General features: G+C 40.0%; 1 protein-coding gene across 1 annotated transcript in view; it reads right to left on the reverse strand.

Annotated features, from left to right (window-relative positions):
• Positions 1 to 10,696: 10,696 nt before the first annotated feature.
• The window catches only part of PLXNB3 (plexin B3), a 93,424-nt gene continuing 87,401 nt past the window's right edge, over positions 10,697 to 16,719 (reverse strand). The window contains exons 30-35 of the mRNA XM_063432713.1: positions 15,792 to 15,952; positions 13,509 to 13,656; positions 13,352 to 13,416; positions 12,968 to 13,043; positions 12,584 to 12,658; positions 10,697 to 11,987 (exon numbers count right to left, since the gene is read on the reverse strand). Coding sequence (XP_063288783.1) covers positions 11,883 to 11,987; positions 12,584 to 12,658; positions 12,968 to 13,043; positions 13,352 to 13,416; positions 13,509 to 13,656; positions 15,792 to 15,952 — 630 coding nt within the window. The 3' untranslated portion in view covers positions 10,697 to 11,882. The remainder of the gene's footprint in view (positions 11,988 to 12,583; positions 12,659 to 12,967; positions 13,044 to 13,351; positions 13,417 to 13,508; positions 13,657 to 15,791; positions 15,953 to 16,719) is intronic.

Genomic DNA, 16,719 nt, shown 5'->3' on the forward strand with positions numbered 1-16,719 from the left:
GTTCCAGTTGAAGAGCGGGAGGAACGAAATGTCGACCCGCAGGAGTCTGTTTAGGTGCTAGATGTTGCAGCTTAATGATCTTGGCCAGTAACGGGGAGTGAATCCTGAGATTCGTATTAGCAACAATATTGCATTTTGGAACTATAGAGGAAAGAACCGGTTCCGGTATAGTAGAGGGTTCATATTGGCGAGATAAAGCATCGGCTTTAGAGTTCTTAGAACCAGGTCTGTAAGTCAGCACATAATTGAAGTGAGTCAGGAATAAGGACCAACGCGCTTGCCTAGAAGACAGACGCTTAGCCTCCCCAATATAGGACAAGTTTTTGTGGTCCGTCAAAATAGTAATAGGGTGTAAGGTCCCCTCCAATAAATGTCTCCACTCCTTTAAGGCTTTAATGACCGCTAACAGTTCCCTGTCTCCGATGTCATATCTGCTCTCAGGCCCAGAAAGTTTCTTGGAAAAAAAAAACACACGGGTGTAGTGGTTTATCCACCCCTAACCTTTGTGACAGAACTGCACCTACTCCTGTCTCAGAGGCGTCAACCTCGAGTAGAAACGGCAAAGTCGTATCAGGATGGACTAAAATTGGAGCAGAAGCAAAAAGTTCTTTGAGATTCTTGAAAGCAGCGAGAGCTTCAGTAGACCACGTCTTAGTATCCGCCCCCTGTTTGGTCATATTGGTAATGGGCGCAATAATAGACGAGTAACCCTTAATGAAGCGCCTATAATAATTGGAGAACCCAATAAACCTCTGAATAGCCTTGAGTCCCTTAGGCAATGGCCAATCTAGAATAGACTGGAGTTTGTCAGGATCCATCTTAAAGCCCTCCCCAGAAATCACGTATCCCAGAAAGTCTATCTGGGTCTGGTCAAAACTGCATTTCTCCAACTTACAGTATAAACCGTGTTGCAGGAGTTTGTGTAACACCCTTCTGACTTGTCTATGGTGAGTCTCAATCTCTCTAGAGTGTATGAGTATGTCATCCAGGTAGACAATAGCACAATCATGTTGGAATTCCCTAAGAACTTCGTTAATCAAATCTTGAAAAACTGCAGGTGCGTTACAAAGACCAAAGGGCATGACCGTGTACTCATAATGACCATAGCGGGTATTAAACGCTGTCTTCCACTCGTGACCTTGCTGGATTCTCACCAAGTTATATGCCCCTCTGAGATCCAACTTGGTGAAAATTTTAGAATCTTTTAGCCGGTCAAAGAGCTCGGTAATCAGAGGAATAGGATAGGCATTTCTGATGGTTATTTTATTCAAACCTCGGTAATCGATGCAAGGTCTGAGTGAACCATCCTTCTTTTTAACAAAAAAAAATCCAGCCCCGGCAGGAGAGGAAGATCTCCTAATGAATCCCTTGTCTAAATTCTCCTGAATATACTCCTCCAAAACAGCATTCTCTTTAGTGGATAGAGGGTATACATGACCCCTGGGTGGCATGGTACCAGGCAATAGATTAATTTTACAATCAAATGTCCTGTGTGGGGGTAGCGTATCAGCGTTCTTCTTGTCGAACACTGCTTTTAAATCCAGGTATAGAGAAGGTATCTGTATCCCCTTAGACTGGGTAGAACTGTCTGGTGTGTTGATTACAGCCAATGGGGATACCCTGCGTAAACACCTGTCCTGACAACCCTGACCCCATGAGAGTATTTCCCCTAACTCCCAATCGATAATAGGATTATGTCTCCTTAACCATGGGTACCCCAGAACTATGGGAACAGAAGGAGACGAAATGAGCATAAGTGATAAGTTCTCCTCGTGTAAGATACCAACAGTTAGATTAATAGGTATAGTCTCACGCGAGATAACAGGCTCGAGTAGCGGTCTACCATCTATGGCCTCAACGGCCAAAGGTATCTCTCTTAACTGGGATGGGATAGTGTGCTTAGTAGCAAAGGCTTGATCGATAAAATTCTCAGCAGCACCGGAATCTATCAAGGCCATGGTCTTTAGCACTCCCTTCTCCCATGTTAAAGAAACTGGTAACAGCAACCTGTGATTTTTATAATTATGAGTAGAGGACAAAATAGAAACACCCAAGGCCTGTCCTCTAGAGAAACTTAGGTGCGGGCGTTTCCCGAGCGAATAGGACAATTCAGGCGCAAGTGACCTCTGACTCCACAATACATACATAATCCCTGCCTTCTCCTGTACTGTCTCTCCTCCTCTGAAAGGTGAGTATTGCCTATCTGCATAGGTTCAGGAAACAGTGAGGTATTGGAATCAGGACTTTGAAATGCGGGTGCTAACTTAAAGGTGGGTCTAAGATTCCTCTCTCGAGTGTTCTGTCTCTCTCTTAAACGCTCATCAATGCGAGAAATGAACGAAATTAAGTCCTCTAAATTCTCAGGGAGCTCCCTAGTAGCAACTTCGTCAAGGATAACATCTGATAACCCGTTCAAAAATACATCTATATAAGCCTGCTCATTCCACTTGACTTCTGCCGCCAGAGACCTGAACTCTAGTTCATAATCCACAAGTGTTCGGTTCTCCTGTCTCAGGCGCAACAGTAATCTGGCTGCATTGACCTTTCTACCAGACGGGTCAAAAGTTCTTCTAAAGGCAGCTACAAAGGCATTATAATTATATACCAATGGTCAGAGACAAGCCGAGGTCGAGGGAACGAGAGGACAGGTAAGCGAGTAACAAGCCGGGTCAAGGATAACAGAGGTAAACAGAGTAAGTCAAACAAGCCGGGTCGGAATCAAAAGGATAACTGAAAAACACCAGAGCACTGTGTGACTAGACAGGCTAGAACCACGACAGGGCAATGAGCAACAGGGCGAAGTATGTTTAAATACCCTGGCTAGAGAGGATAGACACGCCTCCGACGAGTCCTGATTGGTCTCCAACGGATTGAGTGACAGGTCGTTCCGGATTGGCGTCATGACGTCGGTCTCCGGGCACCATGCTACATAAGGAAGTAACTCCCTCGCGGCCGGCGTTTATGTGACCGGGTCGACCGCGAGGAACAGAGGAAACATGGCGTCCGGACGGATAAACGTCTAAGTCTCTACCTCTCTCGGAGGTAGAGACCTCAGGTACCCTGACAGGGACTACATGGGGGACTTAACTTTTGGAGCATTTCTCCCATCAGGCACTGCTGCACGAGAGGGACACTCCCACTGAAATACACCGTTAAGTGGATTATCCCTCCGTGGAGCAGAACCGGCAATTCACATGAAAATCTATAACTTCAATAATATTCACTTTATTTGCACAAACCGATGTTCGGTAGATAGCTGGGGTCTGAGTGCACATTTCATGAGAGTGTCACTCAGATCCCAGCTAAAACAACCGAACGCCGAAAGAAATACACTTTATTACTAAAATCGTCTGAAAGTACCGAACACCGATGGGGAACCACAATAGGGGAAGACCGGAGCTCCCGAACGGCCTGGTAGTACAGCGGTGTTCGTGCCGTTGAGTAGCCGTTTTCAGTTCCAGGCACTCGACGACAAAACACCGCTGGGGAGACAAAGGATCCAAGATGGCCGACCGCCGCGTGGTCGGTAGTCGAACGACGGCCACCCAGGAAAGCACTTAACTACCGATTGCAACAATGTTGCAATCTGTTAATTGGGGCCACACAACACTCAGTGTGTGGGCTTGGGTTCGGTACTTAATTAGTTTCACAAACAGCCGGTAAAGTTGCTGTTCGTGAAACACCCATGTAAATGCTAGCAGCTTTCGGCTGCCAGCATACGAATGCTATAAGAATACAGGTAATCATATGGTTCAATACAGAAAGCAAATTACATTTAAACACAATATGGCAGCAGTGTGTAGGACAACCTTTAGAGACACAGTTCTATAGTCGGAAGTGGCTAGGTTTTGCCACAATAAAACCCCCAGGCATAAAAGGGTTAAACCGCCGTTTAGTAGATCTTCCCCTTCCAGAGATACAGGCACAGCTACTGCAGAACACCAAACTCCCGAACAGGATACCAAGTAGCACTCCAAACTCCCGAACTGGAACCTCACGAATAGCTGCAAGCAGACGAACAAGAAAAGCTTCCAAGCGGCTTACACTCCTGGCAATCAGTCTCTAACAGCATACAGTGAATCCCCCCAAGAACGAGACCAGGCTCCGTGTTGAGGGTCAAGCAGTATACATATGTTTTGAAGATTCTATGATTTCGGTATAGAATATATTCCAAAAATGCATATTCAATATAAAACATATAACTTATAATTAATGGATTTGGTATTAAAAAGTACAAAAATGTAATAGAGAACTCATAATACCGTGGTCCAAAGAATAACTATAAAAAGGACATTGAATTAAAACTTCACAAAACGTACAAAATAACCACAGAAAACATCAAATGTGCAATATTGGAGTTAAGCACAGGAAAAGTTCTGCTCCAGCAGGAAACAGACTACACATTTAACAAACTGACAACATAACAGATATAAAAGACTTTGATGTGCTGTTATCTCCTTATCTTGAAAAAGCCCACTGGGATGGGGTGAAACATGTTGAAGTGGAGATAAGGCTAATTGTAACAGAGTTTCAGAGATTTATCTACAGTGTTTTATCTGCAGTGCTTACTAAAGCCCACTGCATACTCTAAGAAACTTTCACTGCGGATCTGCTACAAAAGTATCTATCTGGACACAAGAACAAGCTTTTAAATCATCACCTTCATGAGGATATCATCCAGCGGTTAAGCCTCCAATTGCCATACGGGTCTTGCTGCCTGTGAAGCAGTGGTAATATATTCAAGTGAATTGTGATCAAGTGAATTGTGAATTTCTTTTTGCAACATCGATGCACTATACAAGGGTCCCACAGCATGAGTTTGTATTAATGGAGCTTTCAGAGGACTTTCCATATTTAGAATGGCACACTTCAGGATAGTCCCCTGTCAACACTGTTCTTTGTCCTTGCCCTTGAAACCTTCATGAACACAATTAAGAGCAATCCTTACATACTGGGGATTAGGATATGACACACACACACACACACATAAAAAGGTTGCCACTTACGCTGATGATTTATTATTCTATGTCACAATCCCAGAGGTATCTCTTTAACCCCTTAAGGACACATGACATGTGTTTTCATGTCATGATTCCCTTTTATTCCAGAAGTTTGGCCATAAGGGGGTTAATATCATGACAGAGTTTATGGAACATGGAGCACTTTCAAACTTTAAAATTCATTATTCCAAATCTGTAGCTGACCAAGTCCGTCTGAGTTCCCCCTTTCACTGGTCTACTAAGACCATTAAACACCTGGAGGTGTGGATTCCAACTGATCTAGAAGACCTCTATCGCTTGAATTTTCCCCCAGTATGTTGTCAGTATTCCATACAGGCCTACCAAACGGTTTCTGCCTCACCTCTCCTGGCTAGGCAGGGTAAAAATGCTGAAGATGAGCCTTCTTCCTAGACTCTTGTATCGTTTTTAGATGCTGCCTATAAACATAGCCTTTTTTTCCTCATTAAGTTCATTATTCATTAACTAAATCGAAAAGGGAGAAACTTAGCCAAATATTTTCCCAACTGACCCTTCTGAAGTCCAGGGGAGGTCTGGCAGTGCCAGAATTTAAATTGTATTATCAGGCTTGCCTCTTGAGGGTGGTTGAAGGGGCAAATGAGATGGACACCCACTGGAGGGAGGTGGTCTAGGTGGGCAGACCTTTACAGGTCCTTTTATGGTTAGACAAAACAGTTGGCAAGTAACTGGCCTCAATCAATCCTTTTATAAGCCGACATTATCTGTCTGGCACTCTATGGCACAGCCTCTGAACCTCTCCTCGTTTCTTTCTCCATTGGCCCCATTAGTGTTTAACTCATTGTTTCCCTCTGGCCTGGAACCTAAAGTATTTCAGGAATGTTTTCACAAAAGGTCCCTCGCGTTCATCATGTGCTGGGAACGGATGGCTGAATCCCGCTTTGGACACTGGTGCAAGAATTGACCTCGACTTTTATGCAGCAATTTTGGTTTAATCAGGTTGTTGCTTATTTGCGGGGTTGTGTGCAGCGTCGATGTATTGTGCGAGAAGCTGACCATCTGGAGCATGGGATCCCTTTTCTGTACGCCACTCTTCAGCACCAAAACAATTTACCAATTCCATCATATTTTGGCTGCTGGGAGATGGACCTGGACTCCACATTTTTGGACCACCAGTGGGAGAAGATCTGTAATTTGGTGCACCACGGTTCCTTAGCGAGCTAAATGCAGGAGTCTGCTTATAAACTTATCTTTGTGGTGGATTGGAGATACCAGGACACTCTGGGAACATTCCTCCACATATGATAGAAGTCTTCCCGGAAAAATATATATGACCTAATTAAGAGGTTCAATGACTATCTCCCTCCTTTTTGGCCGTCATTCTATCTCCAAAACACCTCAGTGGCGACTTCCGCATATAAAATATTAATGACCTTTCGAATCCTAAACACCTAATCCCCCTGATGTGGAGTAAATCTCATTGGATGATCGCTATTGAAATCTCATTGGATGAACAATGGATGATCGCTATTGAAACAGCTGGATTTGAGAAACGTCTAGGTAGCTATCAGACTTTCATAATTTAGTTTAGTCATTCTGATAACAGGAAATTGTAAATGGAGATCCGCTACCCTGCCTCTTATCACCTCTTACCCCCTGGTTTAGCTTTATGCAATTACTTTTTTTTAGCTTTGTTTGGTTGGTTTCTGTTATTTTCTTTGACTACCAAAAGAAACAAAAACGATGAACAAGACCGGTTGCTTAGTTCAGGTCTGTAATTTAGACATTTTCCTACAACTTATCCAGAGTTTTCTGCAAGTCTAACGGACTTATTTTCTACATATGTACTGAGACTTGTGAATTTCACAGTAAGCTAAGAGATCTGCAAGTCCACTTTAATTTTCTATGCTTGATATTCTCCCTTTTATATATAAAAAAAAAATAATAAAATAATATATAACACTAAATAGGACAATCGTGATCTTATTTAAAGGGGGATAAAAAGCAAAAATAGAAATGGTTAGTTTAGGATTTGCTGTAAATTATTAACCCTTTGCAATCCTCATTCATTGTACTGCATAAATCGATTGTAAACAAGTCTAGTAGAACTTCTGGTTCAGTTCTATTTCTCATAATAGTATACAGCAATCAAGTAGTGCACAAGCTCCCAAGTGACTGCCTATTGATGGCTCTTTATTTAGAGCTCTTTTGGAATTGCTGGATAGCACACAATTCAAAATCCAAACAAATATGATGAGAAAAAATGCTATTTCGCCTTTTACGGCCAGATGCTTGCAGATAATTTAGGATTACGAGCTCAAGCAACACAGATAATTGTTTGAAGGGACACTATATATATATATGTATTTTTGTACCTACCAAAGGGCCTCAATATAGGTATCGGCCCTTTGGTAGGTACAAAAAGGATCTTAAAGGTTAGAATACTTGAACATTTAAATGATATTAAAAAACTCCAAACCCATTCTGTTTCGGCTCATTGTTCCAACTGTCCATCATTTACCTTTAGGGAATTTAAGTTTACGGGCATTGAAAAAGTTTTCCCATTCTGGCGAGGGGGTGATAGAGTCAAGAAATGATCTCAGAGGAAAACCTTTTGGACAGATAGGTTAAGTACCCTAGAACCAAAGGGCCTCAATATAGGTATCAACTTAGTTTGTTTTCTGGATTAAGATCCATATAGCTATTTTGTTTTAAACACATTTATGTTTTATGTACTTTTTGGGTTATTGTCACTTTAATTTTAATATGGTTTCTTTTTTCTACATATATGATAGTATGGAGGAATATACACAATTGAACTTTTAAGTATATGTATCAGCTGAATCCCTTTGAAATCTGGGAATTTAATTGTATTTGGGTGTATAGGTTCTTTAAATTTTGTAAACATGTAGATTCTCTAGATATTACAAAACAATACTTTATATGTATCTAGTAATAAAAATAATGGGTTAAAATATATCCATATTATGATTATTTGGGACACTAGATATATGTGTAACTCCATTTAATATTGGAGATTTTTTATAGGAATATCACAAGATTTATTCATTTATTTATTATTATTATTATTATTTTTATATTAGCATTCTGGCACTAACCACATATTGATAATGAATGAGTATTCGTATATACTATATAGTTTAATTGTGTATATTACACTTTAAATATTAATATATATTGTTTTGATGATCGGATTATATAAAAAAAATGTGTATTTTTGTACATTTTTCACTTTATAAATGTTTTGTATTATTGTTTGATTATCACAATTAAATAATGGTGATTTGTTATAAGTCCAATTACAAAAAATATGCAGATAATGAGGTTACTAATAGCATTTTTTCTTTAGTTGATAGAATATATTGCTCTTTATTGATTTTTACGATCATATAATAATGTTGAAGTACAACGAAGGTGGAACGCATATGGAACGTGGAAGTGCAGTACAACCCATACTTCCGGTTCCGGTTATTCGAACGCGCCAAATTTGATTACAGCAATGCGAGAAAGATGGGAAACAGCTAAACAGCTCCCTTACAGGACCAATCAAGTAACGGACACTGGATACCACCCACGGAACCACCAATGGACATAGGGATCATCCCTATTTAAAGAGGACCCAGGGATGAGGGGAATAGGATGTGTTTTTACATGTTATGATTGTATATTGATTTTATTTTCATATACGGTCCCTGATGAAGTTCTTCGCAGAACGAAACGCGTAGGACCATACCGTTTTTTCTTTTAATTATACTCTATATTGATGGTGATTATTCACCTTTTATCAATAAAAGCACTTTTTTTCCTACCATTGCCCGTTTGGAGTCCTGAGCATGATTAAGGAATCTCACAAGGAGCCAAGGGACTACTAGCCCCCCCACTTCAATTGGGGGAGGCACCCTATGAGCGATATATTCTACACAATTCTGTGAGTGCATTTATATACAGCGCATAAAAGTGTGTTAATTGTACTTCACTATTTTGTATATTTTTATGTTCCTTTCAGACTCATTTTCAGCCGTATCCCGAAGCTTTGTGTTGTTTGTGGTTATCTATATATGAAAAGGTCGTCTTCTTTGGGTAACGATCTTGGGAGGCTGTATTATAACATTTAAGTTAAGTATTTGTATATATTTCACTACGGTTACTATCTATAGTAGTGTTTATACTGTATTGTACTTTTATAAATTAGCCTGGTTACACCCCCTTGGTATTCAAGCAGACAACCGGTACTATTACTTTTTGATTCGGTTAGCTCATGACCTCAAGAGGCAGCAGTTGCCCAGAGCACCTGACTAACAAAGACTTCTCACTGAGCTTCATTGGGAAGTCTGATTGGACAGCCACAAAAGGTCTAGTCTGGGTTAGAAGAGGAGGGCTTGCAAAGGCAGCAGACAAGAGTAGGTTTTTTAAGCTGATTTTAGATATATCCCAATTGAAAATTAACATAATTAAATGCCTGCACGTTTTCATTTAAAGGGACACTCCACTGCCCAAACACAAAATAAAAATCACTGTTTAGTGGATATACCCCAAATTAAAACTTGCACGCATTTAATTAGTCCTGCACACAAGCATGACGGAGGACAGCGTTTACCATTATGGATCCTATGCATAGTAATCCGTGGGTTTGGGGGGCTTCAGAAACACCTGAGATACACGGTTTGTTCTTTTTACTAATCTTCACCATAAATTCTGGCTTATTTTATATTAAATACCATTTTTGATGGTTTTGCTTTTAATAATAGTGTATGCAATAAAATAGATTTCTAGAGGAGAGATTAACTGGTGTCCAGATTATTCCTGTGGTTACACCTTGACATTGAAGGGGGCACATGCGTGCTTTGAATTACTACTGCACTTGCTATATTGTGTATTACATATATGAGATTTCTTTTTTTTCTGTGCTATATGTGCTATATTGCTATATATTTTTTCTTGATATATTGTGTATTACATATATGAGATTTCTTTTTTTTCTGTTTCCAAATACGGAAGCAGTGTCAGTATTCTATCACCGTTGTTATGTTTTTGTTTTGTTGGGGTATTATTCACTGTTGTCTATGCACTGTGCACACTTTGTTATTTTTTTGTCTTAACTTCATTCTTACGCTAGGAAGGTATTCTCTGACTCTCACACTCTTGTCTCTAGATGGAGTTCCTCTTACAGCACCAAAGTTCATGTTGTTTGTAAGGATTCTTCTAGAGAGGCTAGGTCTTAACCCCAACTCATATTCGACAACTCATTTAGAATAGGATCTGCCTCATTAAAAATATCTTGGCCCATATCGTTCTGAAATGAGGACACTGGAAGCCAGCTGCATATTGTAGATATATTCCCCCCCAAACCATAAAAGGAATTAGGACAGGCATTTTATGGCCTCGCTATAGAATATATTATACTTTGAATTATTTAATAAGCACATGTGCGTTTAATAACCGTTTTTGATCTCTTTTTTTCAGGCTAACCAGTAAGTCAGTTTCGGCACATAACAACCAACTTCCGTGTCACAGCCTTTTGTCCCCGACTATAAATATGTATATTTCTATAAGGAGTCTGGCAAATTTTAGGGCATGTTGGCAATTTTGTTTTTAGCTGCACTGCATTAGTAAAAAAAAAAAAAAGATAATCACATAAAAAATAAATTTACAAATAGAAAATTGTAAACCATTTGAAGTTATAATCACAACGTGTAAAGTCATTTGTTAATATGTACAGTTTAATTTTACTTCAGCCTAAAAAAATTACAAAACATTTTGCATAAAAATGACAATAAATACAGTTATGTCTATTTACAGCTTTTGCATAAGTTAGGAAACAAAAGGCTATACAAGGTTGGACACAGACAGAAAAGAGAGACAGTATTTCTGAACAGGCCAATAAGGTCCCTTTAAGGTCTCCATTCAAAAGGCAGCCACACTGGGAACTATTGGCAGCATACACAGTGTAAGACTCACTAAAGCATAACATGATTCCTCCAAAATATCATCTTGGATCAGCTACAATTGCTCTGTGAAACAATTTCTCAAACATTTCATTGTTGGACCCATAACAGGCCGTCCTGCATGGAGAAAGTTAGATGGAAGGTGGTCTGATTAACTCTCCCTTTCAAACGAGTATTCTAAGTACCATAACCTAACTGCTACAGCACCGGCAAAGTCCACAGGTTATGTGTCAAACTACTTGAGCAGGCTAAAGTGGTTATGGTTCTAAGAATGACCCTTTAACAGTAATCAAAGTCAAAATACGAAGCCTGTTCTGGGATCCTGATAGGATTGGTTTGAGAACCCTCGGCTTCACGACATAGTAAATTCCAAGACACCATTATTGATAACTTAAGTACAGCCCCACAGAAAGAACAGGCCATGAACACCAAAAATCTATGGCATACGGACATCACCAAGAACTCAAAGTTGGGTTGTGGTGTCTGTAGTGATTTTGATAGCTTCCATTCTCCAGACATGCGTCCATGCCAGTTATCGATAAAAGGTGGAGGTATGACAGCAGACCGCAGGAAGAATCAGATTATCCATTTCACTAAGGCACTTATACAGTTCCTCTGAGGTAGTGCACAGCTTGGCTGGCCACATTTGATCATTTGCAGTATTCTGGTTAAGGCAACCAAGTAGAACCGGGCACGATATCAACAGCACAGTAATTTGCCCAGAACTTTCACAAAGGATTTAAAGCAGGCATTTGGAGATCCCACCCAAAGTCTATTCTGGACACAGTGATTCAGTATGCGTGTACAGTGAAATAATCTAGGTTTGTGGCTTCTGTACGGCATTCAATCTCAATCCATCTTCTTTCTACTTGAGAAAAAGTTATAAAAACAAAACCAGGAAGGAATATCCACTACCCCCCCAACACAAAAAACGGGGTAATTACAGATCTGTCACCTTGTTCTCTACAAGAGAAGAGATCTGTTGCAAGCGATAGGCCAACTGCATCTTCTGTCCATTAGGATCTTCCTCTAGGGCAGCACTGATCTACAAAGTGGAGAAATCAGTAAAGTTCAGAAATTAATCATGAAAGCTCAGGTCAACCTGCAGGCACGTGGGTCCCTAGCTGGAGGGGAAGAGGTCTCAGAGGTGGAGTACAATTAAGTGCCAGTTTGCGGTACTGGTACGGCAGAACTACTGGCATTGAATTGCACCGGGGGGGGGCCAGAGTTATTAGGGAAGTAAGGAGAAAATAAAATGTTCGCTGTCTTCCTGTGGTTTGTGAGATTTTATCATTTGTCTGCTCTGGTTTGTCTGTGTTTAAAGGATACATGCGAGTTCAAAATGTGGGGGCGTAAAAAATAATAAAATAAAATAAAAAACACATAGGAAGAGGGGCAAATTTTTAACTGTGGGATATATCATTAAGCCAATAAATTCTATTTAGTTTGTTAGAGCAGGCAAAGAAAATGATGGACTCTTATGTCAGGGTCTGCACTCCAGAATCACATTATACAGGGATTTTAACAACCATTTGTTTTTATTCTTTTGCAAACTACTCTGGGGCTATAGGTTTATTTTCTAGATTCAACATTTGGATTAGTTAGACTCGAGATTCAACGTAACCATGTTCTCTTACTCACTTGGTCATAGTACTTTATGATGTAGTTGTACAGCTCATGCAAGGCCACCAGGGGGCTGAACTGCTCAGAGTGGATCTAGGTGGGAAAACAGGCACATTTAACGAACAAAAAAGGATCAATCACAAGCAATGCCTATAACACCAACATACAGAAATACTACCAAACTTGCTTCATTATGAGCCACAGCAATAGAATGCCCGATTCTGGCACGTTTAGGGTTTCTCAAGACTTAAAATAAACCAATACATTCTATGTAAATGAACTAGTCACAAACTGTAAAGTCGTTCAAAGAGGCAGCAAAATGAATAAATGACTCAGTAGGACAGCTTCACAGAACAATTGCCTCCCATTCGATCCACATAGGACCAACTACATTTGACTTACACCAGACAGCTCTGTAAGGGAAGAATTCATTTCCTGGTAACTGGCCGGAGCAGTCTGCTTAATGTCAGAATAATATCTAAATCAGAAAATAGAAAAGAAATTAAAAAAAAAAACAAAAAAAAAAAAAACAACAACCATTAACAACTTTGAGAAGTTACACTCTATAGTAAATTGATTAATCAGTCCAGCTTTTCTTAATGCAGATACAAGTACAACCAACACTTACTGAGTAGCAACACCTATCAATCTAGACACACCTTGTTCTAGACCTTGATCGTGGCTATCCCAGGTTATATCTATTTATAACAGAGAAGGCTGAACACACAATGTATCTCTCTCTGTTTAGGAGTCTGTCTCTTGTATCACTGGGCTCAATTCACTTACTTTTCCACCAGCTGCTTGTACCGAGGGATTTCCCGTGCATACAACAATTTGTTCACTGGAGAGTCCTACAAGGTAAAGTTAGAAGAACATTTCAGCCTCAGGTCAAAGCCCTCTCCACAAGCATTATTCCATTACCCATTTACCGTCATGCACTTACCCTTCCTACTTTGTGCTCTGAGACGGTGCATGAGTCAATAAAAGTCTGAGCGATGACAGACAGGATTGAATCAACATTTTCAGACACCTCAACATCGAAGACCATCTGAGGATGTTTAAGGATCAGGACCCAAAACCTCTGCATCAGGCTAGAAAAGAAACAGAACAATATTATTGGAGCAGTATATGAACAAAAAGAAAGAAATGGGGGGGGGGGAAAGAGTGCTTAAAAACATTTCATAAAATGTGCTTCAGTATCCTGAAAGCTAAACTACTCTTTAACAGAAATATTTGCTGTCCTTTCTGATAAGATGAACAACTCTCAGACTTGAGAAAACCCGGAATTTGGAAGGGGAAGAAATGAAAAGGGGGATGCGAGATATTATATAGCAGCTACCGCAATTCCCACAGCTGTCGTCTTCTCATGCATTTTGTTAGCTGGTCTATGGAAGATCCTGCAATCTCCATGATGCTCAACAGACCTCTGTGTATAATTTTTTCATATATGCAACAGTACAGAAGTGATGGCTTCTGAGCACGAAAAGACAAAAGCTAAAGAGGATGGTGGCACTCATGTAGAGCTTTAGGCAAGTATAACTCATCTCTGTTGTCAAGGTCCAAGACACACTTTCAGCTGTACAACAACACTCAAAACTGTCATAACCAAGACACTTCTAATTTCCATCTAAAAGGTTACTCCAATCTCCATGGAAATGTTAACGAAAAGAAGGATGTTTGTGCCGGGAACAAGTTGCACCCCTGGTACACCTGTGCAAAAATGTAACTTGTCGTCCACGAGCTTTAACAACAGACGTAATGAGCGTCTTCCCTTGCAGGCAGCACACTTGCAAGAGGAAGCCTAGTGCTCCTGACCTTCTCTGTCTCATTTAGAGCTATACTGTTTGTTAGAAGAAGCATTTGATAGGACCACGGAGAGGGAAGGAATGATGCACATGATAACAAATGGGGCGTGGAAGAACCTTGCCGGTGTTGGATGGAAAGCAAGTTTTATCTTTATTGTTCATGGTTTTCCTATATAATAAAAAAAGGGGGGGGGGGGGTGAGGGCACAATAGAGCATAAGAAACGTAAATATATTCATGATAAGAGGTTGGAGTAACCCTTTAATGCAATTATTCTAATATTTGCATAAATAAATACATATTTATTTTTATAAAGACCGTCACAAAGCAGGTTTGCTTTAATTTAAAAGGATCACTCAAACAACAAGACAACTTTGGATCATTGCAAATATTAGAGCCTACAGGACTCCCAGTGTGGCTTGTAACTGCACAGGACCAAAAGAGATCTACCAACATCTCTAATATTTTAATTTATCTTCTTGATGACCTCATAATGTATTTTTTGTACAACTTTTTACAAGCATTCGCATTAAAAAAAATAAAAAAAATAAAAAAATTAAATTGAACAAGAAGATCTACACATGCTCACCACCAGGTCAGTAAGGATCATTCCTCAAAAAAAAAAAGTAACAGGAGAGAATTGACAACAACTTCTATCACACACATAAGCCTAATGGATACAAACAAAGTCCCACTACATATAACATAACATTAAACATTAAAAAAAAAAAAAAGAAAAAAAAAAAGATACTGGGGAAGATACATAGAGGAAGGGCGGACAAAGTTTAAAATCAAGTTGTGAGTGGGGAATAGAAGAAGACTGGATATGGAGACGCGGATAGAAAGACACTGAACAGGGAGAGACAAAATAAAAAAAGTCTGGCAGAAAGGGGGAAACTAGTGTAAAAATGCTTATATGAAGTTGTGGGATACATGAGTGTGACAAGGGATGGTAAAAACCATGGCCTCAGCCCATAAAATGTGCTGAATTGGATTCTTGCTTCCTATCAGATTCATTTTAAATGCTTAACAAATACCATATTTTACCAACAAACTCAAATATCTCTGCAGATTTTACTAAGTGGGTTAAAATGGATTCATATTTCTGGAAAAGAAAATGCATTCTGATATACCTTATAACAAAAGGACTCTGCCCGTTCAGTATTTGAATTTTAAAAAAATGCACATTTCCCTCCTTGTTTTTGGAGTGCAACACCAGATAGGCCAGTGCAGATTTTTCCTTTTTTGCATGGGACATTCTTTTGCTCTTTTCATTATTGCAAAAGAGTTCGAAGGCCTTATGTACCTTGTTCCCTGTGAACTAAAAATCTCACACAAGAATTATAAAAACTTTTGAGCATTATACACCACTTTAAATAAAATTTGATGTACAGAATCTTTGCTAGATAACAGTAGTTTTACCTGTGTGTCTTCCAGATGTGGACTGTCTCGGTCTCCTCAATTTCATGCTTCTCTGCCATCTCATCCAAAAAGTCAAAGAAATACTTGACAGAAATAGGCACTGGGCGATTTACTCCCAGCATCACTTGGAAGGTGTCATCCACAAATTTCTGCAGAGTACCCTACGGGTGAAGAGAAAGTTTGCAGTTGTGAGGAACATTCCAATACTTCTTCACATGGCAAATTTTATGATAAACGCATCTGCAATCTGACCCAATCACCATGAAAACGTTTACCAAAAAAAAAAAAACTTCATTAAGGCACAAATCAATATTCTTTTGATGGCAAAACAAATTCTTTTTTTTTTTTTAAAGATTAAATCATGAATGTCATTGTGACAAACGCTCCTTCCATTGTACGTTTGCCTCGGACCCCTGGAGGAGTGTGGAAGCCGGCCATGAGTAGCTTACCCTGGGTGCCCCTGAGTCAGCACTTTCCCTTCATGCTAATGGAACCGAATGCCAACTCTCTGGTGGCCGTTTGCATGAACCAAACTCACAAATAGTCCTCAGTAGTACTTAGCCACGATGACTTTGGAACTAATGTCAGCATGAGGATTTTGTGGGTTCCCATTCACCTCAGCGGGACTTTGCCGGGAATGTTATGAAACTGTTTTCGGCATGGGGTGACCGTGCAGTTCACGAACAACTTGGTTTGCAGTTTTGAACCACTTTGAAACCCGCCAGGTAAGCGCTTTGTGGAGAGGAGGTGCCTGAGACTAAGGGGAACAAACGTTATTTAAGAGCCATGTGGAGCACCCCAAATTTGGGGCCGCAGGAGCTCCCGAAAGTTGACCGGCAAAAGCACCAAAAGCCCTGGAACTATTTTGGGCATGGGATCGTGCGGCCGGTCAGAACTTTAACACGGTGGCGTTTCCCCTATACTGCAT

This window comes from Pelobates fuscus, chromosome 9, assembly GCF_036172605.1.
Source record: "Pelobates fuscus isolate aPelFus1 chromosome 9, aPelFus1.pri, whole genome shotgun sequence".
Classification (NCBI taxonomy): Eukaryota; Metazoa; Chordata; class Amphibia; order Anura; family Pelobatidae; genus Pelobates; species Pelobates fuscus.